The sequence below is a fragment of the Hydractinia symbiolongicarpus genome, chromosome 2 (genome assembly GCF_029227915.1).
Source record: "Hydractinia symbiolongicarpus strain clone_291-10 chromosome 2, HSymV2.1, whole genome shotgun sequence".
NCBI classification, from domain to species: Eukaryota; Metazoa; Cnidaria; class Hydrozoa; order Anthoathecata; family Hydractiniidae; genus Hydractinia; species Hydractinia symbiolongicarpus.
In genome coordinates this window covers 10,591,292-10,618,569 of record NC_079876.1, presented here as the reverse complement: position 1 = coordinate 10,618,569, position 27,278 = coordinate 10,591,292, and the positions used below count along the sequence as shown (strand labels likewise).

General features: G+C 32.7%; 1 protein-coding gene across 3 annotated transcripts; it reads left to right on the top strand.

Moving 5' to 3' along the window:
- Window positions 1–2,944: 2,944 nt before the first annotated feature.
- Window positions 2,945–11,475, top strand: LOC130629360 (uncharacterized). Of its 3 annotated transcripts, none has more exons than XR_008981947.1 (6): window positions 2,945–3,254; window positions 4,410–5,957; window positions 6,879–7,025; window positions 8,863–9,828; window positions 10,995–11,025; window positions 11,306–11,475. XR_008981947.1 is itself a non-coding variant. In XM_057442515.1 (4 exons), exons 2-4 carry the CDS (start codon window positions 5,306–5,308, stop codon window positions 8,946–8,948), a joined length of 885 nt encoding a protein of 294 aa, XP_057298498.1. In that variant the 5' UTR covers window positions 2,945–3,254; window positions 4,410–5,305; the 3' UTR covers window positions 8,949–9,875. The 3 variants fall into 3 exon arrangements, 1 of the variants encoding a protein (XP_057298498.1); XR_008981948.1 differs by having other exon boundaries at window positions 2,945–4,127; XM_057442515.1 differs by lacking the exons at window positions 10,995–11,025; window positions 11,306–11,475 and having other exon boundaries at window positions 8,863–9,875.
- Window positions 11,476–27,278: the final 15,803 nt, after the last annotated feature.

Genomic DNA, 27,278 nt, shown 5'->3' with positions numbered 1-27,278 from the left:
TTTTGATTTTGTTCAAACAGTTAGTCGTTTCTTTATGGAGACAGTATCAGATCTAGACAATCAGAATACCTAAATTTTCAGAATTTCTCCTTTCATGCTCTAAATTTAATTATCTCCATAGTGCTTCAACTATCTTCAACTATTACAATGAGCATTCTCCCCCGTTAGGTTTTTGGCTTATAATATGCAGTAATTCCGGCCATGCTAATAAATAAAGAAAGAGCGTGATAAGCATTAATTATCATAATTAATAACCACAAGGCAATGCTGTAATTTCTTCTTTCTGTTTTCTTCTGGTCTCCAAAAACAATGACGAATAGAATAGAAGAAAATTGTATCTAAGTGGAGAAAGTGATACGGATTTTTTTACGCGCGGCCGCTTTTTTAAAGAGAACCAAAATTACTTTCCACTATTTGATGCCATATTTTGCAAAGAAACAACAAGCCAAAAAAACAGCATGGTGAACGATGCCTAGCTCATTTAAAGTTAAGGCCGTTTGTTTTCACACGAACATTTTGCGACGGCCCGCTTATTAGACAAGAATAAGAGATCAACAAGATCGTTAAATATGGCGGCTGGAAAAAACCCCAATAAATTCAAGATATTAAAGTACCATTATTTCCATTTCTAGTTGGTTTTATATCCTCAAATTTTTAGGAAAGCCATAACTCCGTCTGAACTTTGAATTAAATAAATAAAATGTATATGTTAATTATTTTCGATAAGTGTGATTACGCGCCTTTAAGTCTAGGTTCATTTTCTTACTGTATTGTATGCTAAAAATGAACAGTAAATACCCTAACCGCTTAATAGTACACCAAGTGGAGATGAGCCGTAGGACTTTGCACTTATTTTTTTATTTTATTATTTCATTTATTTAAAGTTGGTTTTACATAGTAAATGGTAAATACTAATTTACACCAACTAAAGTAAAAAATAAATAAACAAAAAACACAAAGATGTACCAAACATTAAAAATAAGAGACGAGAATAGCCGACACATGTAGCCTACATGTGCAGATCTGAAAGATTAAGTGAGATAAGTTCCTTTTTAAAACTCTTGATGGAGAGAGAACTCTTCACTCTGTCAGGCAAAGAGTTCCATAACAAACAACTTCGAAACAAAAAAGATCTAGTACCAAAGCGTGTTGAACTTGTGGATGGTAAAAGTAGACTATTTTTGTTGCGCAAATTGTAACTGATACGTCTTATAGCGTAAATAGACTGCATAAATGACGGATTTTTGTCTGTTAATGTTTTATAAATCTCTATGCAGATTATACGTAAATGCAGTTCGTGAATTTGCACACAGTTACAATTTATCAACAAGTCCTGATAACTGGAATGATAGTCTTTTGTTACAGCTCTCAATGCACGTTTGTGTGTTGAAATGATTAATTTATACTGCACAGCACTGCAATACATCCATATAATGGGACAATAGGTAAATATTGATAAAATATAAGAATTAAGCAATAACTTTGATTGTTCAAAACTAATGAATTGTCTTATTCTGTAAAGACATCTGACATTGCTATTTCCTTTTTTACATAGATTAAAGATGTGCTCATTAAAAGTGAGACATCTATCAATAGTAATGCCTAATAATTTTACAGATTTCGATGCGACTAGGAAGTAATTGTTTATTCTTAGCGACAAAGTATCACTGTGTGGACAACCTAAAAACATCATCTGAAACTTTGCTGGATTAGCAACCAATTGGTTGTTTTCAAACCAGGCTAATACGTTATTTAAGTCATGCTGAAGGTCAGCAATGACTTCATTTAATTGAGATCCACAAGTGTAGATTGTATTATCATCCGCAAAGTTGCAGATATCAGTTTTTTCAATAAATAATAATAAGTCATTTATAAATATATTAAACAGAAGTGGACCGAGAATAGAACCTTGTGGAACGCCGAAAACAATTGAGAGCCACTCACTAAAAGAACTGCAGATTTTGGTTCTTTGAAAACGTCCAGAGAGATAACTTTTCATAAGGTAAAGACTTTTTCTATCAAAACCATAAGCAGCCAATTTTGAGATTAAAATTTTTGATGACGTCATTAATCCGTCTGGATGGATTGACCCAGCTTTAGAAAATTAGTCTTATTTTAATTCCAGGTCGTTCCCGCAGGAGATAACGTCAGTTATCTCCACTCGTTTCAAAGTTATTCGGCCTCAAAAGTGCACTGCCATGGCCTTTAACTTTCATAATATCGTTAAATTTTCAGTTCAGTATTTTCAGCCACAGACAACTTTTGGTATTAATATAATACATGGCTAAAAAACGTGATGTAATCTTAATCTTAACATATGATAACATTAAAAACGAAAATAAATAAAAAGGTGTAATGATCAAAAAGAGTATAAATTAAAGCATTAAACTAAGTACCGCTACACTCATTTTGACCAGGGTTGAACATTATGTTGAATTTTTGTAAGGACTAAACGACACGGTAATGCCGTATTAAATTATTACAGTTTCTTGGTAATTAAATCATCGCTTTCAAACGCGCTGCCGCTATTCCGGTATCATTTTGACGAACGAACAGATACCGAGTGGTTATTATTATGAGACTAGTCGGTGATTTGTGGATAATCCACTGGTTCGTCCGTCCGTTTTATATCGCATGTCGTGTATGTTCGCTTCTTGCGGCTGTTATTAAATAGATTATATTGTTTGTTATATTAAAAAATTATTTGTCTTTTTATTCCAACAAGTCTTCCACCACATCTCTTTTATATAAACATTAGAACTTACATGCTGTTAATTTCGAATCTTTAAATATTTGTTAGTAAGTGTATTTAAAAACAATGTGTGCTTTCATCCATCGTCATCAGCTTTTTTATTAATAATCCTAACTAGCAAAAAAAACATGTGGGAAGGAGTGTTGTTTTCATGGTTACGTAAGTAGGAGAAATGACACACGTAAACGTTTTCTTATGAAAGTGATAGTTGTGTAGTAAACACAAAACTGCATATTATAACGTTTGGCAATAAAAAAAGTATGGCTATTTATTAAAGAATTAAAGAAATCATGAAAATTCACATTTGTGGTATACGCAATAAACTTGTTGGTTTGGAAGACACTATTTGTTTCCAAAACAGTGTTTATTCATTATGTTTTAACTGGAAAAACTTGTTTTAAACATGTACTATATGATTTTGAAGGTTAGAATCGTGTTTAAATTGTTGATCAACCACATTAGAGCTGAACTTGGCTGCTTTTATTACTTGACGCGTTTCAAGGTTTGATTCTTCTCTTCTTCTTTTGAGCAACCTTAAGAGTTAGGGATAATAAATTTCAAACTTATACTTGTTTATTCTTTTAGTTTAAAGTTTGTATAATTTGTATAATCAGTGACTTCAGCCTTTTTCTTGAACGATATAAATTATTTGTGCTAGGGGGAATTATTGCGACTGCATCATCGGTAACTACTCATACATATGAGTGTACTGTATACATACGTCAAACAAATTTTCTTAGTAACTTGTTTTTATAAAACGTTCCTGTTCACTGCTGATTAATTCGAATGTTTGGTTATTTAAACATATTTTACTTAACCTCTTTCGCGTTCGGAAAATATAGTTGCAAAAATTCAGTATTAAAAGTAAAAAATATTAGACACAAAATTAAAAAAAAATCATGCTAGAATAGCTCTAAAGGCAGTAAAGTAATGATGCTATTGAAATGAGATTTACTTCAGTAAATCAGTAAGCTCTCCTTCAATGTTAATTTTAAATCATTGCTTTCATTGCATAATGCAGTAAAATCACAGAATGATGGAGCATAAACTCATTTTGGTGATCTCGAACGGCAGACGGGTAATAAAAGCTGTGAAAGGGATTTTTAGTTAGATGTGACCACCCATTAGAAATCGCACATTCTTACTGTAAATTGAAGAGTTGTTTCGCCATAATCAGTTGCCTCTTCTTGTCACTGAATATAGTTAAATAATTCAAACGTTCTGAAAACGCTGTTTTCAGTTGTTTTTGAACCAAGACGACATTATTTAAGCAGCATTATTATACAGTACCGTCTTTACTTGGTCAGTTAATATGGAACAATTGGTGGGAAAAAAATGATGTGAAGCAGTTTCACAGTTGGCGAGAATTAAACTTGTGAGTAACATACAAGCTATAAGTTAAATTGCCACGTTCTATAGCTTTTCTTAAGCTCCTTAAAGGTTTTAGAATTGGTTTAATATTTCTTTTAAAATGGTTTACTCAGTTAAATGTTTATATTACTATTCGTATATTGCAGCGACTAGCTCAACTCTGTTTAAAAGTTATCAATTCTGTTTAAAAGTTATGTGTATTTATTATATGTAAGATATGTATATTTTATGTGTAATATGTCTAAGTCATTTATTTTTACTATAGTACTTTCCATCTTAAATTTAGAAAATAACATGGATCTACCAAATTACGTGATTCAGGATGAACAAGCTCGATTTCTTATTATGAAAAACATTTTTACGAAGAAGTTATGAGCAAATTGTTAAAAAGATTTTTGATGGTATTGCATTTTAGAGCAACTGGGGATGTATTAGATGAAAATTGCGACATTCTATTAAAGATCCTGCCACATCTGCCAAGAAAGCACATACTGAAGAAAGAAGATAAGTATAGGGAAAATCTCTTTATACAATCAAAAAGAGACTTAACTCCCAAACCAAATTTAGATGTGTCAAAATTTGACTTTACCATGTCCTTTGCTTGTTTAACAGAGATTCAAGGTCTCCCTTCATGGAAGAATCACAACTTTTGTATCTTTTGTGAGTCAAATTGTAAGAATATCCTGCTAGAGAACGCAAAAAAAAAAGACTGCAATAACTGTGGATTTTGTAGGACATTATCAAATTGTCTTTCGCACATTCTTACAAAGAACTTGAATACTGGGAGGAAAACCAGAAATATAGGAGCACACACATCACAATTCTCAGCTATCAGCCCTAACATACAGGAAAATATTAGGGCCTTAACTGCTTTATATGAATACTTGCACACAAATGGAAATTGGAGAAACTTTGAGAAAACCTGGATAAACCATGAAGCGTTTTTTGAAATAAGAGAAGATATCAGGTTGATTGAAAAATATTCAATAACATTTTTGTTAGAAAAATTTAAAGAAAGAGTTAGAATTTTAGAAGATGTTTTCGCTATTAAAGAAAAGATGGATAAAATATTGTCTAAGATGAATAAATCAACCTTGAGAATTTCAATTCAATTATCCATCAGCAAGTTAGCAGTGGTGGAAATATCTCAAGAACGCTAAATTAAAAGGATTGAATTCAAGGATGAGGATGACTATAGAGAAGGTGGTGAATAAATCGTTAGCACAACTGAGCAACGACTTCAAGTTTGATGTACGTATATGTGGGTTGAAAAAAGTAGCATGTGAAGAGGAGTTTGAACAATTTGAAGCGGAGATTAAGTTTACTTCACCAGATTCCAATGCTTTTGAGTTTTATCAATGTGATACGCATCCAAAATCGAAAATCTTACAAGCCGAACTTGAGAAAGCAATGTTTGCAGAGTTGAAAAAAAAATTTAGTAACATTACTGATATAAACCTAACAGAACTTACATTAGGGTTTACGTTGTGGGATACTGGTTCACTTCATATCATGTTATCCTTGGTAAAAAACGATCGTAGTTCATTCAACAAACGCGAAATACAAATACTTAATACTTCCTTCAAAGATATGATCAGCTCTAAACATGTGTTTTTTAAGGAAATATTTGGAGAAACTGTTCAGGTGTCAGCAGACACAAGTCCTTCGTGTACTAAAATTGAAACATTGAACGGCCAGTTGGAGGTCAAAATCCTTACTGAGGATGGCTACTATCATTCGGTTGTGTTTGTGAGTAAGTTAAAGCGCAGTGTGGAAACATTGTTGACACAAGAACTTCAATTAGAAGAATGTAGCAAGATAAATAAAAACTTAGGTTAGTTGTTTATAAACCGTTTGAGTCCCCATACTATTGAACGCAAAGGTATACTTATTGACACAACGAAAACGGTTACTCAACGGCAAAACGGTTACTCTTGTTTTACCCTGATAACATATACCGATGAAGGTTTTCATTTAAATTTATTATCTTTATTCAAATTGTTTGTGGTCATGTTATTTGCGATGTTTGACAAATTCTGTTTTTTCTTCCAAGTAAAACAAGACTTATAATAGACGTATAATAAACTAGCTCGCCAAATCATATAGCCGATCATATATAATTTGTTGGATCAAAAAAGGTTCCAGATGTGAACACTTTATATCCACAGTCTCATGTTGGGCATGATTTTTTATTTTGCTCGCACTGTCTGCGAAAATTTCAATAATTATTTTGTTATCAACGAGCATTCAATTAACACACGGAATCGAAATATGTTAGTGAAATTACCACGTATAAAATTGGAGTTCGGAAAAAGATCCTTCAAATATCTTGCATTAAATAAATAGCATTATACAATGACTTACCATTAAAAATACGTTGTTGTGATAACTTATTTCAGTTCAAAAAATTAGTTTATCAACATTTTATGTAAATATTCGCTTTTAAAATATGTTTTATATGTTTTTAGTAATTATTTAGGTAGCTTCTGTTTCTAACTTTTGCGCATTCTAGTTTCACATTTTTGTTTTTTCTCTTTTTCTCTTTTCTTGGTACGTACATGCGTTTTATATTAATTTCTTAGCTAACTCATGAGTGGTTATTTAGTAGATAATAGTTTTTGCTTATATTTTTCTTTCTTTTATATATTTTTACTGACAGGACACATGATGATAGCAGTAGTTCATTTTACTGAAGTGTAAAAAATCCTGTATAAATATTGTTTAATAATAATAATAATAATTATATGCTTTTTAGCCACGATGTTGTATTCAGTAGAACAGTTTGTCAACTCACATTCTCAAACATTATCTAACGTAGTTGATATTGCACGAATAGGGTCAGTCCACGCATTTATTGCAGAAACGCTGCCATGGTTTGTGCTAACAATAGATGTTGACCAAGGTAAGACATAAAAATATTTACCCTTAATACCCCGTTCTACTTTATATTCCAATGTTTACATTTATACCTTCTTGCTTGGTCAATTTTTATGCTGTCGTATTCACTAAAAAAACAATTTCAATGTCTTAAATATACTTATTAAGGTTATGTTGCCTGACGCAGCACAAATATGTGCAGCTGTAAGTGTACATAGGTACGAGACAATTACAGTGTAACTGTTAACAGTCTAGTTATTTCGATTGTGTAGTAGTATGAATGAATTCTTGTTATTTCACCTAATAAAAAAATTCTTTAAAATAGTATTATCCTCCAACATGGAATGTGGACTAATTCTGTGTGTTCAAACATTTTATATATATATAAAATCCGCTTCGCATGCGATCAATAAATGTGAAAAGTGATGAAAATTTGTTTATGTCACTATTGACTTTTCTAAATACACAAAAAATTCAGATATTTGTTAATCCGTGTTTTCCATCAGGTAATTGAATCGTTTAATATTACAAGGCATGAAAAATTAATACAACTTGCTCCATTTTATTGAGTCAAAACCTCTCTGTTTGCCTAAATCACTTGTTAATTCTATTAGTCTGTCTATACTAATAATATAGGCCTTGTGTGAATCTTATTGATTAATGCGTCATGCTGTCCATGATCTTTTATATAATTACTTTCGGCTTCTTCAAACATTAAGAACACCCCCTGTGTAATTTCTACAATCGTTGTCCGTTGGACTTGAAACTGACCACAAGTGTTGTCCGGCTATAAATAAACAATGTGTAAAAAAAATTTGTTGACATCAGCGTTTTTGGTGATCACGTCATCAAATTTGGTTAAATAGAGAACAAAAGCACAAGCTTTAAATTTGGTTAACGATTTTGAATGCGGTGAATTTAGTAACAATAAAAACACAAAATAAGTCACATAGATTCACAAAGTCACAAAATAAGTCACATAAAGCTTTCAAAAACATGTAAAACAATTTATAGTAAATTTTTTTTAAGAATTTTTACTCGATATAAAAAAGTGTTGTTTCGTCAAAATTCCATAAAAAATTTTTTGGAAAATAAGCACGAATAAAGTTAAAATCAAATTCTTTTCCTGAAAATGTTTTTGTCCTACAATGGGAGTACAGCACAAAATCATTTATATTTATGGAGTATTCCCCTCTTTTTTTGCAATCCCAATTCGTGTCAAAAAAAAGTCATATTTACACGGAGATAAACAATCTGACTCTAATCATCTGTGGCGAATAAACCATTGGAGAAGAATAGTTTGGTAGGATAAACAACAAGTTGTAATAATCATCACTTTGACAATGTGATGTGCAGAATAACAAGATGCTCAAACAAAAATACTGATGATGGTGATACATAGTTATGTACAAAAGGTTTTAAAATCATGATATGATATATATGATCCTCCAATTATAAGCTAAATAATTTATGTTGTAACACATAATAACAATTTTTTCTTTCTTGCGAACGTTAGAAAATCGCGTCAACAGAGTTAACGTTTTACATTAATCATTGTTATCTCTAAATGCTTTATTAACCTTTTTCTACCAAGTTAATAACAGAAATTATTTTCGATTCGAGTTAACAATCTCAGAATTGTATGCAGGCTCAACCGTTTCGATTAATCTAGAGGCATTTAACCAATCAAAATCGTATTATTATTAACGAAATAAGAATAAATCAGGTTAAGACGAGGAATAAAAACAGATATCCTTATTTCAGATTTCAGTGAGCTTTTAACACGGGTCTGAGAAAAAGTATTGACCTGATGATGTAATTTTGATAATATGATGTCTTGTGCATTCAGTACATTTTTTTAGGAAATCAAAAAATTGATTGTGCTGACGTTTTGTCGACGGACGCAGAATATGGAGAGATTGATAAATACCAGGTAATGAACACATAATTAATTAAGTCACTTGAAAATGATAGGGAAAAATTTGGAAATTTATCGTGACAATTCCATGGGGGAGAATGATCGTTACAGATAATATAGTTGGCTATCCACACCTATACTCGAAAGAATGTTTACAAGAACGGTTATTTTTTAAAAGGATATAATCTTATTATTACCCTGTGGACTTGCAGGAAGCAAAATCTTTTTCTTGGAAACAATGAAATTCTGCAAGATGAAAGTTTATATAAAAGAAAATTTAAGTAGATGTATTATTGATGCAATGTTTTTACTTAAATCTAATGGCTGGTTGATGTAACTGAAGGGGCAAAGTTTTCTTGCTTTTTTAGTTTCCCCACCCCCGCTGCTTCAGGCCAGCCCCGTGGCGGATTGTCATCGAATTTTGCACCCTAAATGTTTAACCTTTCCAAACATCCCACTTTAGATTATATGATATAGTTACTTACGCACTGCGATACAACATGCCCATTCTAAATTTATGTTGTTTTGGCAGAGCGCAAAAAAAATAGGCTTACTAAAAGCACCCAACTAGGCAGCTATCCCGTCATAGTAGAAAATGAGTAAGTTTCCTTGAGTTTTTTAATCAAGCACTATATATTTCAGTTCTGACTGGCGACATAAAATTCTTTCATCCCTGCTGAGCTAACTGGGATAGTTTATGCAAAGCACTCTGCATTTTAGAACAAGATTCTGGTGGAAATTACTATTGTGTGTCTCAAAAAAAGGCCAAAAAGCATCATTTAGAAATTCTGTGAGATATCCCTTACTTTTTAAAACTTTGTCCAAACTAAACCGAGATTATTTTACCATAGAGTTGAACTAACATGTCTAGAACTCGGTTGAACTTGCCAAGACGAGTTAACCCGCCTAGGTAAGATGGTTTTTACGCGCTGTGATTTTTAGTATTTTTAGTATTTTTATTATTGCTCTCATGTTAGCAAACCCTCTCATCTGTTTTGCATATAGATATAGACAATTAAAAAATTAACTTAAGTCACTAAGTGGAGATAGAGTTTTTGCTTTTTGTTATTATATTTAATTGTTTGATGCGTTTCACTTTTGTATTCAGAAAAAAAAATCTGAATATTTAAACGAATCTTTGTGTGGTAAAGCTTTCTTACATGAAGTTACTTCCAAAGGTTAGAGATGAAACCTCGTTTCTCCATTCCCTTGATTTGAAATTTGAATAGTGTGTTATCATTCTGCACTTCAATATAAATATTTAGACGTTAATTAAACCAAGAAGTGACTAATCAGGTCCCCTGATACATCCGCAGACCGCTTAGCAAAAAACAAGAAAAACATTGCAGGCTTTGCCACTCGGGTATTTAGATATCGCTTAGAAAAAATAATAAGAAGTAAGTTTTGGGAGTGGGAGAGAGTGCACACATTTACCATTCACACATTTTGTTCTCCGGCGTATTATGACGTTCTGCCAAGTGGCGTAACGTACAATTTGTAAAACCCACTCCTACTTACACAATCTTTAAGGCCGTTATGTAAATTAGAGCGGTTAAAATCTTAAAGCTCTGGTGAGAAATTCAAATACACATTATTATTTTTTTAGGAACATATTTAAAAAACGGTACTATAACGAATTACGTAATAAGAAAGGTAAATTTTAACGTAGAACTACGTTTCACGTCCGGGATAAAAATTCAAAATTTTAGGAATGCTGTGTGCCTGTTATTGTAAATTTTATATATTTTATTATTTGTTTTAATTCTGTGTGAGCAGTTTAAAGCTTTTTAAGATGGTTATGCATCAGCAGGCTCCTAATTGACACAAATAAACATATTGTAAATTCACAAGGCTCTAGTTGAACAGTCACCCTAAATATGGCTGTAATTTTGCAGAAATTTAATACTAAAAGGTTTAGATGCAACTAAATGGAACTTATTTACTTCTGATAATCACAATGTATACTTTGGAATTTTTATATTTTTTGTATTCATTACTATTAACATTAATTTGTTCTTTACAGTTAACACTGTATTGCTTTCTTTGTTAATTATTTTTCTTTCATACCTCTTTTAGAACACAAGGAAAAGGAGTTATTGAATGGCCAGTAAGCATAATTCCTTGTATTTATCTTAATAGTTTTGCACCCGACAACTTCTTTACGCTTGAGATACTGTGAATGACGTATTTAACATCGAGTGTCTCGAAATTAGAAAATGTCTATTTAATATGACCGTGATATTTCGTTCAGTGTTGTCCAAAAGTCACTCAGACCTTTTTAGGAGCCTACTGAAACCACGTGTCTTTTTTATCTTAAATTATCTCATCCTGTTTGTCTTTTTTTGTCCTAAACTGTTTTTGTAGCTAATAGTTTTTCATTTTACTAGATATGAAGGAAAGCAAAGTACCTACCAAAACTGATTGGAGAATTTTATGTGGAGCATTGCTCTCTGAAGTAAAAAATTATTTGCGATCTTTACTTCACCATCCTGCGAGCGGAAACTTTCCTAAAGATGGTGGAAAGTTATATAACACAATACTGGAACTATATCGAAACGGAGAGATGGTTGATTTTCCAATATATAAGAAAACACTGATTTTTCCAAAAAAGGGAATTTCAGATTTCGAGATCTTTGATTTTTAAAAATGTTACAAATGTTACGTTGTTTACTTTTGAAAAGCAAAATTTTGAAACCAGACGCAGTTGGTGCAATTAACAATTTGTGTGTCATGATGAATGGAATCAAATATTTTTTAAGTAAACGACTTTGTGTGTGCATAATGTTAATAACAGACAAAGTAGCCACTGCTTTGGTACAAACTTTAGGCGTGAGACTGCCATTTTTTATAACATTAAATAAAACAAGTTGTTTAGCTACTTTTTGAAAATGTTTCTTATTACCAAACGCTAGAACGTAACAATTAAAAAAACGATTGAAATACAAAAACAAGGTTAGGTCGTTGTTTAGTTCTTCAAAAATTTACTTTGGGGGTGATAATTTTGAAAAATAAAACTTTGTGTTTTGTGTGCAACAATTTTGCGAATTTCTTTTTTTGGTTTGTTTTTGTAACGTCTGTATTTTAGTTTTTGCACAATGTGTTTAAAGTCCAAGAGGATTTAAAAATTATTCAAATTACATAAGTTTCGAATTATAGGAGTTTGACATTTTTCGGCAAAAAGTGTTAGTTTCATTCAAAGTTTTAGAAAAAGAAAAATGATAGGCAGTTTTGAGTAAAAATACAAAATATAGCCGAATATAATCAAAAATACACGGTAAAAAGGCTAAAAATAGGATTTTTTTATATTTTTGAGATTTAAAGCCAACTTGGTGCAAAGTAACACATGCACTAAGTAATTGATTTTATAAAATTGGCACGTTTTCTCACATATATAAGGATTCAGATAAAAAAATCACCTCGATAATGTGTGACCACGGATTACCTGGCTGTTGTTAGATGCATAATTGTTTTTCCTAGCCCCGTCCAGGATTTGAACCTGGATCTCTCATTTGCATGAGTGCCATAGCCATTAGACCAACAGGGCATAAAATTATTGAGTGTTTTTAGTGAGTAAAAAAGGCATATATATCTAGAGAAAAAGTTACGCTTTTTTATAAGAACAATTTCATAAGAGATGAGCCGTCAAATTTGCAAAAAATAAGAACAGATTCAGGCTCAAATCATTAGTTTCTTAAATTTTCTTTTCGTCGTTAGAACTATGATTTTGAAATATATAAATGACATCTATAAAAATGAAATAGAGAACGACTTTTCAAAAAGCAATGCCAACATTTTATGGACTAATATTCTTTTAAAAAAAATTAACAAATTTATAAAATTCAAACGTACCGTATCTGCTGCGACTCTCATTAATTTCTAAGGGGGTGCTAATTAAAGGGAGTTTTATATTAAATAAAATCAACAACAAATATAGCTTTAACTTTTCTCCTCAACTAAACAATAAAAGCAATAAATCTAACTAAACAAGTGTTTTATGTCTCATTTACAAAAAAGATTGCTAAAGTATTGTGTTAACAATTTTCAAATTTTATTTCAAATGAGCGCCTCCTTGAATACGTGTCTCGCGTCTTTTAGAGGGGCGCTCATTCGAGGCAGGCGATTTTTAAATATATCATGGCAAAAGGGCCGGTAATTCTAGGGGAGGCGCTTTTTCGACTAATACGGTATATATCATCTATATAATAATACGCCAGTTCCGTGTGTCTGTGACAGGCAAAGTGGATGTGTTCATTTTTCTTTGATGTTGCCGAAAAATACATGTCTATTACGTCAAATTTTCTGACGTTACAGCGCGACGTCAATAATACTACTTTAACGTCAATATCCTATATTAAAATAATGAAGCCATTACAGTGCATCTAAAACTTTGAGGGCAAATAACTTGGAAACGAGGTATTGACGTCAATGATTTTTCACCGCGTGGGTAACTAGGGACCACCTAGGACCAATTTGGGTAATTTTCCCAAACCTGAGTCCCCGAATCCGTTTCGGAATGGACGGATTAATTACGTCATCAAAAATCTTCAAACCCTAATATCTCTGCAACCGTTTACCAAAAGTACATGATCCTATACATTTTCTTAATCAGTGCTTCAAGATCTATACGATGAAGGCAACAGGTATACAAATTTCTTAAAAAAAATTTGTGTTTTGACGGTTCATTGCTGACGTCAGCAAAATTTTTAAAACCTTATATCTCCTTAGGCGTTTGTCGAAAACATATGATCCTATACATTATTTTGATCAGCGTTTTAACCTCTACACATTACAGGCAACGAATAAACTAAACTTCGCCAATTTTTTTTGTACCTGCACTGCTGACGTCAGCAAAAAATCTAAAAAAACCTATTTTCTATTGTCCCTCTGCCTAAGTGGATTACTCCACGGGCCTTATCGACTAGTCATCTATATAATAATACGCCAGTTCCGTGTGTCTGTAACAGGCAAAGTGGATATCGTCATTTTCCTTTGATGTTGCCGAAAAATGCATATCCAATATGTTAAATTTTCTGACGTTACGGCGCGACGTCAATAATATTACTTTAACGTCAATATCCTATATTAAATTATTGAAGCCGTTACAGTGCACTTAAAACTTTGAGGCCAAATAACTTGGAAACGAGGTGATGACGTCAATGATTTTTCACCGCGTGGGTAACTAGGGACCACCTGGGACCAATTTGGGTAAGTTTCCCAAACCTGGGTCCTTGAATCCGTTTCGGAATGGACGGGTTGATGGCGTCATCACAAAACCTACAAACCCCAATATCTCTGCAACCGTTTGTCAAAAGTTCATGTTCCTATACATTTTCTTGATCAGCATTTCAAGATCTATATGATGAATGCAACGGGTGTACGAATTTGTGAAGAAATTTTTCTTTGGAACTTTTGGTAGGAACTTTGCTGACGTCAGCAAAATTTTTATACCCTATATCTCCTTAGGCTCTTTTCAAAAACATACGATACTATACATTATTTTGATCAGCGTTTTAACCTCTGCACATTACAGACAACAAATGATTAAATTTCACCAATTTTCTTTTTGTATATGCACTGTTGACGTCAGCAAAAAATCTAAAGCAACCTAATTTTCCATTGTTCTTCAGCGCCTTAGTGGATTTTTCCACGGGCCTTATTGACTAGTCTATATAATAATACGCCAGTTCCGTGTGTCTGTCTGTCACTTTTGCAAAGTGGATTACATTCTTCAAAATTTTCTTTAACAAATTCTATAAAACATCGCCTATAAAATTGTTCTGTAATTTACCAAACTTTACCGATAAAATAGTATTGACGTCAACGGAAAGTTAATTAAGATTAGTGAAGCCATTACAATGCACTTAAAACTTTGAGGCCAAATAACTTGGAAACGAGGTGGTGACGTCAATGTTTTTTCACCGCGTGGTTAACTAGGGACAACCTGGGACCAATTTGGGTAAGTTTTTCAAACCTGGGTCCCCGAATCCGTTTCGGAATGGACGGGTTGATGACGTCATCAAAAAACCTTTAAACCTTGATATCTCTGCAACCGTTTGTCAAAGATACATGATCATATACATTTTCTTGATCAGCATTTCAAGATCTATACGATGAAGGCAACAGGTATACAAATTTCTAAAAAAATATATTTATTTTGTATTTGCACTGCTGACGTCAGCAAAAAAACTAAAACAACCTGTTTTTCCATTGTCCTTTTGCCTAAGTGGATTACTCCACGGGATTTATCGACTAGTCTCTATAATAATACGCTAATTCCGTGTGTCTGCCTGTCACTTTTGCAAAGTGGATTACATTCTTCAAAATTTTCTTTAACAAATTCTATAAAACATCGCCTATAAAATTGTTCTGTAATTTACCAAACTTTATCGATAAAACAGTATTGACGTCAAAGGAAAGTTAATTAAGATTAGTGAAGCCATTACAATGCACTTAAAACTTTGAGGCCAAATAACTTGGAAACGAGGTGGTGACGTCAATGTTTTTTCACCGCGTGGGTAACTAGGGACAACCTGGGACCAATTTGGGTAAGTTTTCCAAACCTGGGTCCCCGAATCCGTTTCGGAATGGACGGTTTGATGACGTCATCAAAAAACCTTTAAACCTTGATATCTCTGCAACCGTTTGTCAAAGATACATGATCATATACATTTTCTTGATCAGCATTTCAAGATCTATACGATGAAGGCAACAGGTATACATATTTTTTTTTCCTCTGTTATCCTGCCTAAGTGGATTTTTCCACGGGCCTTATCGACTAGTCTCTTATAATAATACAGAGCTTCTGTCTGTGACTTTTGCAAAGTGGAATATATTCTTTACAATTTTCTTTAACAAATTCTATAAAGCATCGCCTATAAAATTGTTCTGTAATGTACCAAACTTTAACGCTTAAATAGTATTGACGTCAAAGGAAAGTTAATTAAGATTAGTGAAGCCATTACAGTGCACTTAAAACTTTTAGGCCAAATAACTTGGAAACGAGGTGGTGACGTCAATGATTTTTCACCGCATGGGTAACTAGGGACCACCTAGGACCAATTTGGGTAATTTTTCCAAACCTGGGTCCCCAAATCCGGTTCGGAATAGACGGGTTGATGACGTCATTAAAAAACTTTAAACCCTAATATCTCTGCAACCGTTTGCCAAAAGTACATGATCCTATACATTTTCTTGCTCAGCGTTTCAAGATCTATACGATGAAGGCAACAGGCATACACATTTCTAAAAAAAACATTTTGTGTTCTGACATGTCTCTGCTGACGTCGTCAAAATTTAAATGACGGTTGTTTTTCTCTGTTATCCTGCCTAAGTGGATTTTTCCACGGGCCTTATCGACTAGTTAATAAATAAATAAATTTAACTAAAGAAAAGATCTATACTCGCAAACGTAAAGTATGCAGTTTGTTGTTTATAAATTTTGCAAGGCGCAACAATTTCCTTTACAAACTAAGAACAACTTGAACTATAAAATAAGAACAATCCAGAAAATGAATTCTTTATAATTCTTTCTAAAGTTACTGATAAAATGACACAAGTGTTAAGAAACAGAATTATAGAACTGCATCAGCAACAAAACTAAATGTTCTGATATAAACACATAAAATCTCGATAACTTGATAAATAAAAGAAATTGGAACAAAATGAAATAGTTAAAAAATCAAAAAAAAAACTAAAACCTCATTGCTCCTCTTCCACCCCTCCCTCTACCATATCTCCTTTTGTTCTTCTCCCGCTCCCGCTCATCATCCTCTCTGGTGTAGGTCCTTTGACCCCGGACGCCTTCCAGGACCTGTAGTTGTGGGAGCTTATAAAAGCTCCCAGTGACTTGTTCTTGGCACAGAAGTCCCGAAAGGCGTCCCACGTTAAATCCTTCTTTCCACCCGCTAATTCCTAAATGAATGAAACAATACTTATTGAAATGCTATATTCTAAACTATCATAAAAATGCAAACTTAATATAATTTTATAACCATTTATCAACCTGTTGTTACTATTTAACACATTCTACATTTTAGGCTATTTCTGGCGTATTCTTACTTTTACTATTCTCTCTAAATCTTCCACTTTTTTCTCTAAATTAGATATTCTATCCTGTAACTCCTACAAAAAAGTTCTCTTAAATTATTTTCATACTCTATACCTTTATATGCTAACTCTTGCGTTGTTGACAATCGCTTATCTTATCTCACCTGGCTATTAAAAGCACATAAAAATAGCAAATTTTTGCATCACAGAAATGTTTTTACCATTGTTAATATTAAATAGGTAAAAAATACTTACATTTAGATGGTCTGCATTATCAACATTCGTCATTTTTACTTCACTAAAAAGAAATTTAAACGAATATTAAGTTATTTTGTACATTTCTATCTTGACACATTTAAATGCATAACGCCTTTTAATGTAAGTAGGATTTCTAATTATCAATTAATTTTTACACAAATAATACATTTCCTGCAAAGCAGAACTCTTTTTTGCCCTGGCTGTTGGTTGAAGAGCATGTAGACACATTGAATTCATATTTTTTACTAACTTTAATGTTTGGCATTTCTTTGTCCTTATGTTTAGCTGCGTATAAGGAAGGAAATTTAAGTTAAAAAATATGCTAATGGTATGATTATGTAAACAAATGTGATGTTCATCCAACAAAAAAAAATGCTATATACTCTCCATCGTACTTCTTTTCCCTTATATTTGGCTTATATAATGAGGAAATAGGCTCTGCTACGCTCCGTGCGCTGGCGCGCACTTCGCTACTCTCCGCAAAAAGTATAAAAATTAAAATGAACTAACTATGTGATAGCGAAGTTCTTAAAGGAACTGTTTTTTATGATTTGTGATAAGATTTACTTGATAAATAACTTATATATAAACTTTATTAACTCCTTTCTCTTCAAACGCATTCTTTTAACTGTCGTCCGCCATGTTTATGTTACAAGGTGTTGCATTTCGGGAATGTTCCGGGCGAGTTCGGGCGTGTTCGGGAAAGTGCGGGCGGTTTCGGCCGACAACCGTCAATTTAATTCGAAAAGTCGCCCGAACTCGCCCGTATATATGCGGGCGTTTGCGGCTTATCGGCACCCTCTTTATTTAGCTAGAAAATCTGAGCCACTAAATTATGTTTTATGCTTTAGTTAGGGAGCTTTTTAGGGGTGTGAATGACCTAAAAGTGAAAAATAGTGATAGCTCTACATAACCTTCCATTTTCACTATATTTTTCAAAAATACTATGGACAAGGTTGCAACAAACACATTATGGAGGTTGCATTTATTCTTTTATTTATAAAAAAAGTCCAGGCTCTTCTGCTAAAAAGAATATATGTCTATACCAATGTTCTTTTGCTGATTTGGCTAAACTTTTGGTTCTTAGTTTTTTTGTCTAAAATTGTTAGAACCAACATATTTTGTGGACAATTGTAGATATTTGATGGTACTTTCCTAATCAGAGCATAATTAACTCATTGTGCAGTATGTGTATGACTAGAAAATATGTCTTAAGGATCATTTAAATCTAGCTACATAGCTAATTTTATGCCGGCCAAGTAGCCAGTTTTATGTCAGATAAGTAGCTAGTGAGAAAAACAGTTTTGTGCTGGTTAACTACCTAGTTTATGCTGCTAGCTAGCCAATTTGGTAGTGTTATACCAGCTTATTTTGCCACATATGTTGGGAGTTATTTGCTAGTTAGGTGTGGGTGAGAAGAGGTTCATTACATGTAAAAAATAGTGATATACTAGCTAGCTATTCATACTTCCCTCTTTCGTTTTCTTGAAAATATCAGTTCGTCCCCATTTTCCGCTTGGCACCATCTTTAAAAAACAACAAACACTCCATCGCTTTGCTCCTTGATAAACACGTTGTCTCGCTTACTATAAACTGTACTACAGAATGACCACATTAAATTGCTGGATTATTGTGAATTTTTGTTTGAATTTTTATAATTCGGATGTATAGGGACGAAATCGCATAGAAATGCTATATACTCTCCATCGTACTTCTTTTTCCTTATATTTGGCTTATATAATGAGGAAATAGGCTAGCCTTAATTTTTACTATTCAGTTTTGTATAAGAGATTATTATTCTAGCCAACATTATTATTTTTATGTTGGGCTTGTGGCTATCTAGATCGTCAGTTTCTCAACTACCTTTGGCTTAATTGTTAAAGTAGCCAAATTCAGTATGGCTACAACAAAAGTCTTAATAATTCTTATGCTAAATGCAGCTAGGTAGCTACATCTTTTATTACTGTTATGAAAACTTATTCCACAAATTGAAATTGTGAAGTGATTTTTTTTAGTTGGGTGGTGTAACAACAGGCAATTTCCTGTTTTTATTTAAACCGAAGTTGCGATAAAGTGCGACATGGTTTACCTAATGTACTCTTACCTAATGCTGTTAGCGACGGAAGGTTTCCTGTGGTTTCATTAAACAGAGTTTTTCAATACGGTTTATTTGGAAAGGGTACTATGCCTATGTGTGACATGGGTTACTCTGACTAATTGCTCAGCCCTGTGTCACGATTAAACTTATTCAGCAAAAATAATATCGAGTGTTTGTTTTCGCTATGATGGGGTAACAACAGGATGTAAAGTGTTTTTTTATTTCCGGTAAACTTCCAGTAAAGTTGTTTTTTTGAAAAACATATTGCATCTGAAACACTATAATTTGGACGCTTTACTCAATTTAAGACAGACTGCTTACATAACCGTGTGACACAGTTTGCGGCTTTTATTAAGCGCCCCACCGGGTGTTTAACGCTAGGTCAGAGTTACTTGTGGCTTTATTGGGGTGGTCACATCGAAGGGAGACATGAAATCTCGCCACTAAACGAACTCCGAGTTACCCAAGGGTATGACTAAATGGGATTCTACTCTATGTTTGAAAAAACACTAACTTTGAATTTTGTTAACGATTGCATTATTATGATGAATTTAGTAACAATAATAATAGAAACACAAAATAATATAACAATATAAACTAAAAAGTCACATAAAGCTTTTGCCACTTCGGCATAATTCAAAAAATTTTTTTTGGAAAATAAAGGTAGACAACAGTTTGAAAAAGTAACAAAATTTTAGGGTGTAAGTGAGGGGGCTGAATCAGTCCCACCAGCACGAATAGGGTTAATCTACTGTTTCTATCTACTATATTTCCATATTCCTGGCATCTCTATTTCAAGCATTTCTAGCACAATATATCAATTTGAAACAAATTACGGTTATTATTATAGAGATTTGTTAATTAAAATTTGGTGAGTTATTCTGACGTTTGTAACCGCTTCTGCGGTAAAAAAAGAATACAGTTCACTTCACATTTAAATTTACACACCTGTTTGAAGTTTTATGTGTCATGTGTTACCGTTTTGTTATGAGGCAATAGAAATATTTCTTATTGCAATTAAAGTTGATTAAAATTGAAATTGATTTAAGACAAGATTGATTAAGATTGGTTCAGGTTTTGTTTCTGTTTGTCCACAACAACAGTACAGCTTTTCTAAAGAAACGTGTTTTGTTATATTTACAGCTAATTGCGGAACACACAACAAGAAAAAGAGCCACATATTTACCGGGTATGCTTTTAGACCCTCGTCCTCATGCCACCTTGTCAAGTGTCTAAAAAGAACCAGTAACACAAAAATTAACACTAGAGAAATTAAAACAATGATTTAAAAATTGTAATCATGGATGGTTTGATCTCGGATGAAAATATTATCACAAGCTCAATGGCACGTAATGGAAACAATAAAGGGCGTCAAATTAAATCTAAAATATCTGATGTACCTATAGGAATTAAAAAAACTAGCAAAAACACATCAAAGAAATGGCGAAATTTTTTAATCCTATCGCTACCGTATAGGCGCATAATTGGTGCGATTCTTGGGAAGTGTATGGCAAAGACCTTTGTGAATAGGAGGGACTGTACATCTAACTACATGGGGTAAATTTCATGTGTTGGTTACTCTTTTTAATCATTTTGTTTTTAACTGTCATCTTTGTTTAATTGATCTCTGGATAGAACTTATGTTTCCGTTATTGTTTAATTTTTCTCATAGCACTTTTCCATACTGCAACTGAGATGTTTTATCATTTTCACTGTAAAGTATATTTATTGTCTCAATTGGTGAATAAGATTTTCAGCAGAGGAGGATGCACGTTGTGCCTCCACCCACCGTTCATCTATATTTACGTGGAATGTTCTTATATTGTAGACGGAAACACTTTAAAACGATTTGAAAACAGTGTAAAGCGAATCATAACTACATACTCAAGTGATAAAGGTTTTTTGGAAGCTAGAAAAGCAAAACAATGGCATTAGTAGCATAAGTTTATAAATATTGCACACTTTCATGTTAACCCAATTCGGTCATTCGGTCATTTAGAACTTGAAACTCACAACACAACTTTGTTTCATGAAGAAGAATTATTTTGCATGGTTTGCACATGTGATTAATCCAATTTCCGGGCAAATTCTGGCAGTTTTGCTAAATAACGCTTATTTATCTTACAGAAACTTCAAACAGAATGTAGAAATTTGCTCTAGAACTAAAGTAACTGAATTTTATGAAGATAGTGGCAGTTTGCACAAATTTTAAGCTTTTGATGACGTCACAGAAAATGTGTTGACACAAGAAGCAAAAATTTATTGCTGCCATTGTGTTTCTTTTGTGACGTATTATAACTGTGCCAAGTTTGATTCAATTTGGACAAACCCATGAACAGTTATTGAGGGTTATTGAGGATTCGGCCACCCCGGTCACAATATGTTCCAAAAATCCCGGACCGAATAGGGTTAAACGATACACAGTTACTGCGCACAATTAAGGCAAGCATTAATCAAAAAATAAAACAGAATCTAGCAGAATTTACACACATATTTGAAAGACAGCATTTATAGGGTTTGCAAAAATGCATTGGCGAAATTTGTGTTGTTTTCACTGCAAGGAAACATATTTAAGTTTATAATCACTTAGTTGTTTTGAGTACTTTCTTTTTAAATATCAAGCAAATAATGATCGTAATGATTTCAACGATTTCCACAAAATGAGAACCGTATTGGATGAATCGTAATTTGTACATAAAAATAGTAAAATATTAATTACTACGGTGTAGTTATTTTCTTGTATACAACGAAACTGGCAGAAAAATCAAAGAAACAATTTATTACCTTTTGATTAGGGCATTTCTGCTGTTACCCATTCACTTTTGTGGTTTGATTTACACAATGGTTCTTACTTTGTACGATTGTATTAATCTGTTGTAAATAAGGTAATTCGATGTTTTCGTTGTTATTTTTAACGGAGGTTTGCCGATTTGGTTTACTACCAACTGATATTCTTTAACGCAAGCTTGTGCAAGAGGGTGAAGAGACCATGAAAGGTTGTAGCAGTCGATACTTTTCTTTTCAAATTTTAAGTCGGTTAGTGTATCTAAAAATATTTCTTTTAAAGTTCAATTGAGATTCGCTCTCTTTAATTCTCAAATGTTCTAATGAGCAATGGAAGGTTAGCATGGAAAGGTCTTTGTTTTTAAAATAGTTGAAATAGCGGATTTCTTGCATTTTGTTTTTTTTTAAGCATGTCATATGCTTAAAAAAAAACAAAATGCAAGAAATGCAAGAGTTTAAAAACATTCAAATCAATTTTATCGCGAAAACACTAAAATTTTGAGACGTTAATTAATTTTCTTTATCGAAAATGTTTAAGGAGAAGAAGAGGAAAAAAATAAGGAGTAGAAAGAGCTACCACCATAAAGGTTGTGGTGTTTGAACTCAAAAGTGTAACTACAACAAAAAATTTGGTCATATGGGAAAAAAATTTAAAAATGCAAACTAAAAATGTAGGCTATAAATATCCAACCTTGGTGTCCTGTTATATAAAAAAAGGATGACAAGGACTTACGGGTAGAAAATATCATTAAAGTCCAGAAAAAGACAAATTATATCATCCTATTCCCTTCTTTAAGACATATAACGCCATCATCAACGATGATAATGAGAAGTAAATTACTGCAAGTAGATTACGGAAGAAAATCAGGAATTACAAACCATAGGCTACAGTTATTCCTTAAAAGGGGTTATATGACAACTTTAAGGACATTAACAAACTAATATCAGTCATGAATATTAGATAAAGAAAATAACGAAAGTATTTAATTAGCATTTTTATTTTTTCTGTCATTATATATTAGCTGATTACGTAGAAATATTGTTTTAATCACTTATTTTCCTACTTTCGATACAAGTCATTTTTCTCCTATATTAGATACCATATTACTTTTGTGCTGACATTATAAATAAGTAGAGTCGTAACTCAGTATTGTAAATACCTCGTAACCGCAAGCTTGAGGATCTTTCCAAGAATTAACAAGATTATACGATACCGTCATCACATCGTATTCATGTCAACCTACATTAAATACAATAGTGTACCGAAAGGTTTTATGTTGCGTTTCCATTCTAATATCAAAGGCTGTGAGTATTTCAGCATATTGAAAGAATGTTCCATTAAGCTTTTACAAAAAACAAGTTTTCCAGAACGAGATTTATATATCCGTACATTGTTTACAAGGAAAAATGATCGAATTCAATTTATATTAGAAAAGCGACGAGAAAAAAAGTTGGTAAGAGATGGAGTTAATATCTCTCTTTTTAAAAATAATATATCACGGCTTCTGAATAGTTTCCAAGATATTCAACTAAGTCCTGCACCTGAGGTGGTAACTTTAGAAACTGTTGTGAATGATCATCATCCTATCCTTATTAATGTTGACTCTAAACGGATATCTACTCCTATGAAAGAACTTTGCGCTAAGGGGCCCTCATTTGTTCCAACGCCAATGAATTACGATTGGCTTCAACTCCTAAAAGACTTCGACTCTTTCAAAAACCGTATTAGAGCACGATATATATTTAGAAACAAAAATTCAAATAACAATGATACATCCAATATAGAGATAAAGAATCCCCCGACAAAGCCGTCTACATGGATTGCTCCAAAAACAAATTCGCCGGAACTCGAGACTTTCATATCAAACATTGAAAGATCTCTTTTTAATGATACTTCTAGGAGAACAGTAAAAGATAATTTGACTAAGGATCAGAGAATATATTTAAACACATGGAGAAAACAACAACTTTATAATAAAGATGGTGATTTAATAATTAGGACACAGGACAAAGGAAACCGTTTCGTAATTGTAGACAAAATAACTGACAAGGAAAAGGCAAAACAACAGATACAAAGGAGTTCCTTTGTAACGTTAGAACATGATCCAACTTTACAACACATCCAAAAGGTGAAAGATTGGGCTGAAAAATGGTTTAAAAATGGTGAAATATCAAAGCAATGGAAAGAATATATAGTGAATGAGAATGCCTGTCCAGGCAAAAACTCCACTCTTTACAAAACTCACAAGGCTGGTACTCCAGTACGATTACTTACTTCTGGTTGTAACACTGCTATCGAGAATTTAGCTAGATTTCTTGAAGTTATATGTGCACCGTTTACTGAAAATATGCGTAGTAGAATTAAGAACACGTCTCACTTACTGGACATTATTGATTCAATTAACGAAAAAGGCATACCTGATCACACTCAATTGCTATATTTTGATATTGTTAACATGTTTCCTAGCAGTGACAATAGAAATGGTTTAGATTCCGTGCGAAAAATCATGGATAAAAGAATATTTAAGAAACCATCGACAGAATGTATTATGGATGCGTTAGACTTATGTCTTTATAATAACAATTCTGTTTTCGCAAATGAGCACTTATTACAAACGAATGGCACAGCAACAGGTGCACCTAATTCTTGTTCGTATGCAGATATAGCTGTATCTTCCATAGACGACGCTGTTTTTGAAAAAATGCATTCTTCTTCTCCTGAAATATTGTATTTTGGTCGTTATAGAGATGACTGCCTATCTTTATGGTGTGGTAGCAATGACAAGTTACAAGAATTCTTTGTTTTTATGAATTCTATTAACCAAGATTTTGGAGGTGATAAACTCTATTTCCTTGACCTGCAAATGTCATTGAAAGATAACAAAATCAGTACAACTGTTTACAGTAAACCCACAGATGCTCATTTATATCTTCACGCAACATCCTGCCACAATAAAAGTTCTATCAGAGGTATACCAAAAGGTATTGCATTACGTCTTCGTCGGATCTGCAGTAACAATACTGATTATAATGAGAAATCAAACAAGTACTGTGGTTATTTAACAAAAAGAGGTTATAATAAAAGTGTCATTAAGAAAACATTTCAACATATAGGAACAATATCACGCTGTGATGCTAGGAAAAAGATTACCCGCAATAATTCTGAAACAAGAGTTATCTTCTCCACAAAGTTCAACCCTAGAGGACCCGACATTAAAACCATTGTCCAGACCCACATGCCCATTATTAGTAATCATCCAGACTTGTTGCGGCTGTTTCCAGAAAACAGTATATTGGTTGCATATAACAGAGAGATTAATATAAGGGATTTAATATTACGTGCTGATCCTTACAACATCAAGTCCGATTTATCAAACGACAATGCAGCAGGTTATGTGAAATGTAAAAATAAAAAATGCGACTCCTGCAAGAATTATGTAATTGAAACCACTTTTATAGTATCAAAAGCAACTGGCAGGAAATTTAAAATTCGTCGCGAAAGCAGTTGCAGTTTAAAAAACGTTATATACGTTGCTTTTTGTAAATTATGTGGTAAGCAGGGTGTTGGATCCACCGTTGCTTGGAAGCCTCGACTTTCGAATTACAAATCCCACATTAAAAGAAGATACCATCTTGCAAAGTTGTGAAACATTTTATTAATGAATGCCCTGATGCCTCCGTGCAAGATATTGGGTTTATTATAGTTGATGTTGTGAACAATGGAGAGAATTTAACAAACAGGCAAATTGATAGTTTGCTATTAGATAAAGAAAAATTCTGGATAGGGACACTCGTCACACAACATCAGGGACTTAATGGTTCTCATGACTGGAATAGAACTAAAAGAACAGAAAAATGCAAGTTGTAGAAACCATGTGTTAAGTTGATAGTAGGATGATGGTGATGGAAACCAGTTTTAAACCCTTGTGTATTTAATTGTATATAATTTATTTTTATTACTATATAAGATATTTTAATTCTTAATACTGTATTGTAAGCGATACTGAAGAAGTCAGTCGATGAACTGACAAAAATTTTAAATAATAAAATATTTTTACTTAATTCTTGATGTAGTCATTTCAAACTGTTTAATTGTTTGTCGTTCTTCAGAAATATGAAACAGGTGAAAAAATCCCTCCTGTGAGCGCTCATGCATTGTTTCAGAATAGGAAAAGATTTCTATCATTTTGACAGCAAACACATTTTGTTTCCATTTTTTTTTTAAATAAATTTCCGTCCATTTTTTTGTGTGTAAACATAAGCAGGTTTTTCCATTTAATGGTTTTTTCGCACATCTTATCCAGTTACAGAAAACAGGGACTTATTATATATGTTCTGGTGAGTAAGGTCATTTACGCTTTAACCAACAATTATACCTTTTCCTTCCTCCATAGTCACTTATCATATAGTAATATAGCCTGGGCAAGTACCAATAAAACTAACCTATTAAAACTTTACAAAAAACAAAAACATACAATCCGAGTTATTACTTTTGAAGATCGTCTAACACCTTTTAAGCCACTGTTTAAAGAATTGAAAATTCAAACCCTAATGGAAATTAATATTTATTAAAACCATTTTTTTCTGTTTAAATGTAAAATAGGCCTGTCTCCTCGTATATTTCATAACTTGCATACAGAAAAGTTATCAGGAAAGCACAATACAAGATAAAAACAACTCAAAGAACCAATAATAAAAACAAAGTATGAAGAATTTTGCATCAGCATCGTGCATCACAACAAAATTACACCTCTGATTTTAGAAAGTACAGACATATATTCTTTAAACGTTTTTAAGAGTAAAGTTAAATGATGAAAAAGGTTTACAATACAGCAAGCTGCACTGAAGTATCTTGTCTACAGGGACGGTGGATGTAAATAAAATTGGGATTAGGCTCCCAGAAGAAGGTGCTGAATACACTTTCTTGCTTATTACAAGCATGAGTACTGTCCAACTTGGACCTATAACTATTCAATGAGAAAATCTTAAAGAGAAAAAACAATCCTTCAATCACAAACAATACGACACAAGACAGAGCTAACAACATAAACGGACTGGTTACAGAACAAACACAAATGGAAAAAATGTATATGTCAAAAATCTCTTATAATAATACGGAGCTTCTGTCTGTGACTTTAGCAAAGTGGATAAAACTTCTTTGATAAAGTCTATAA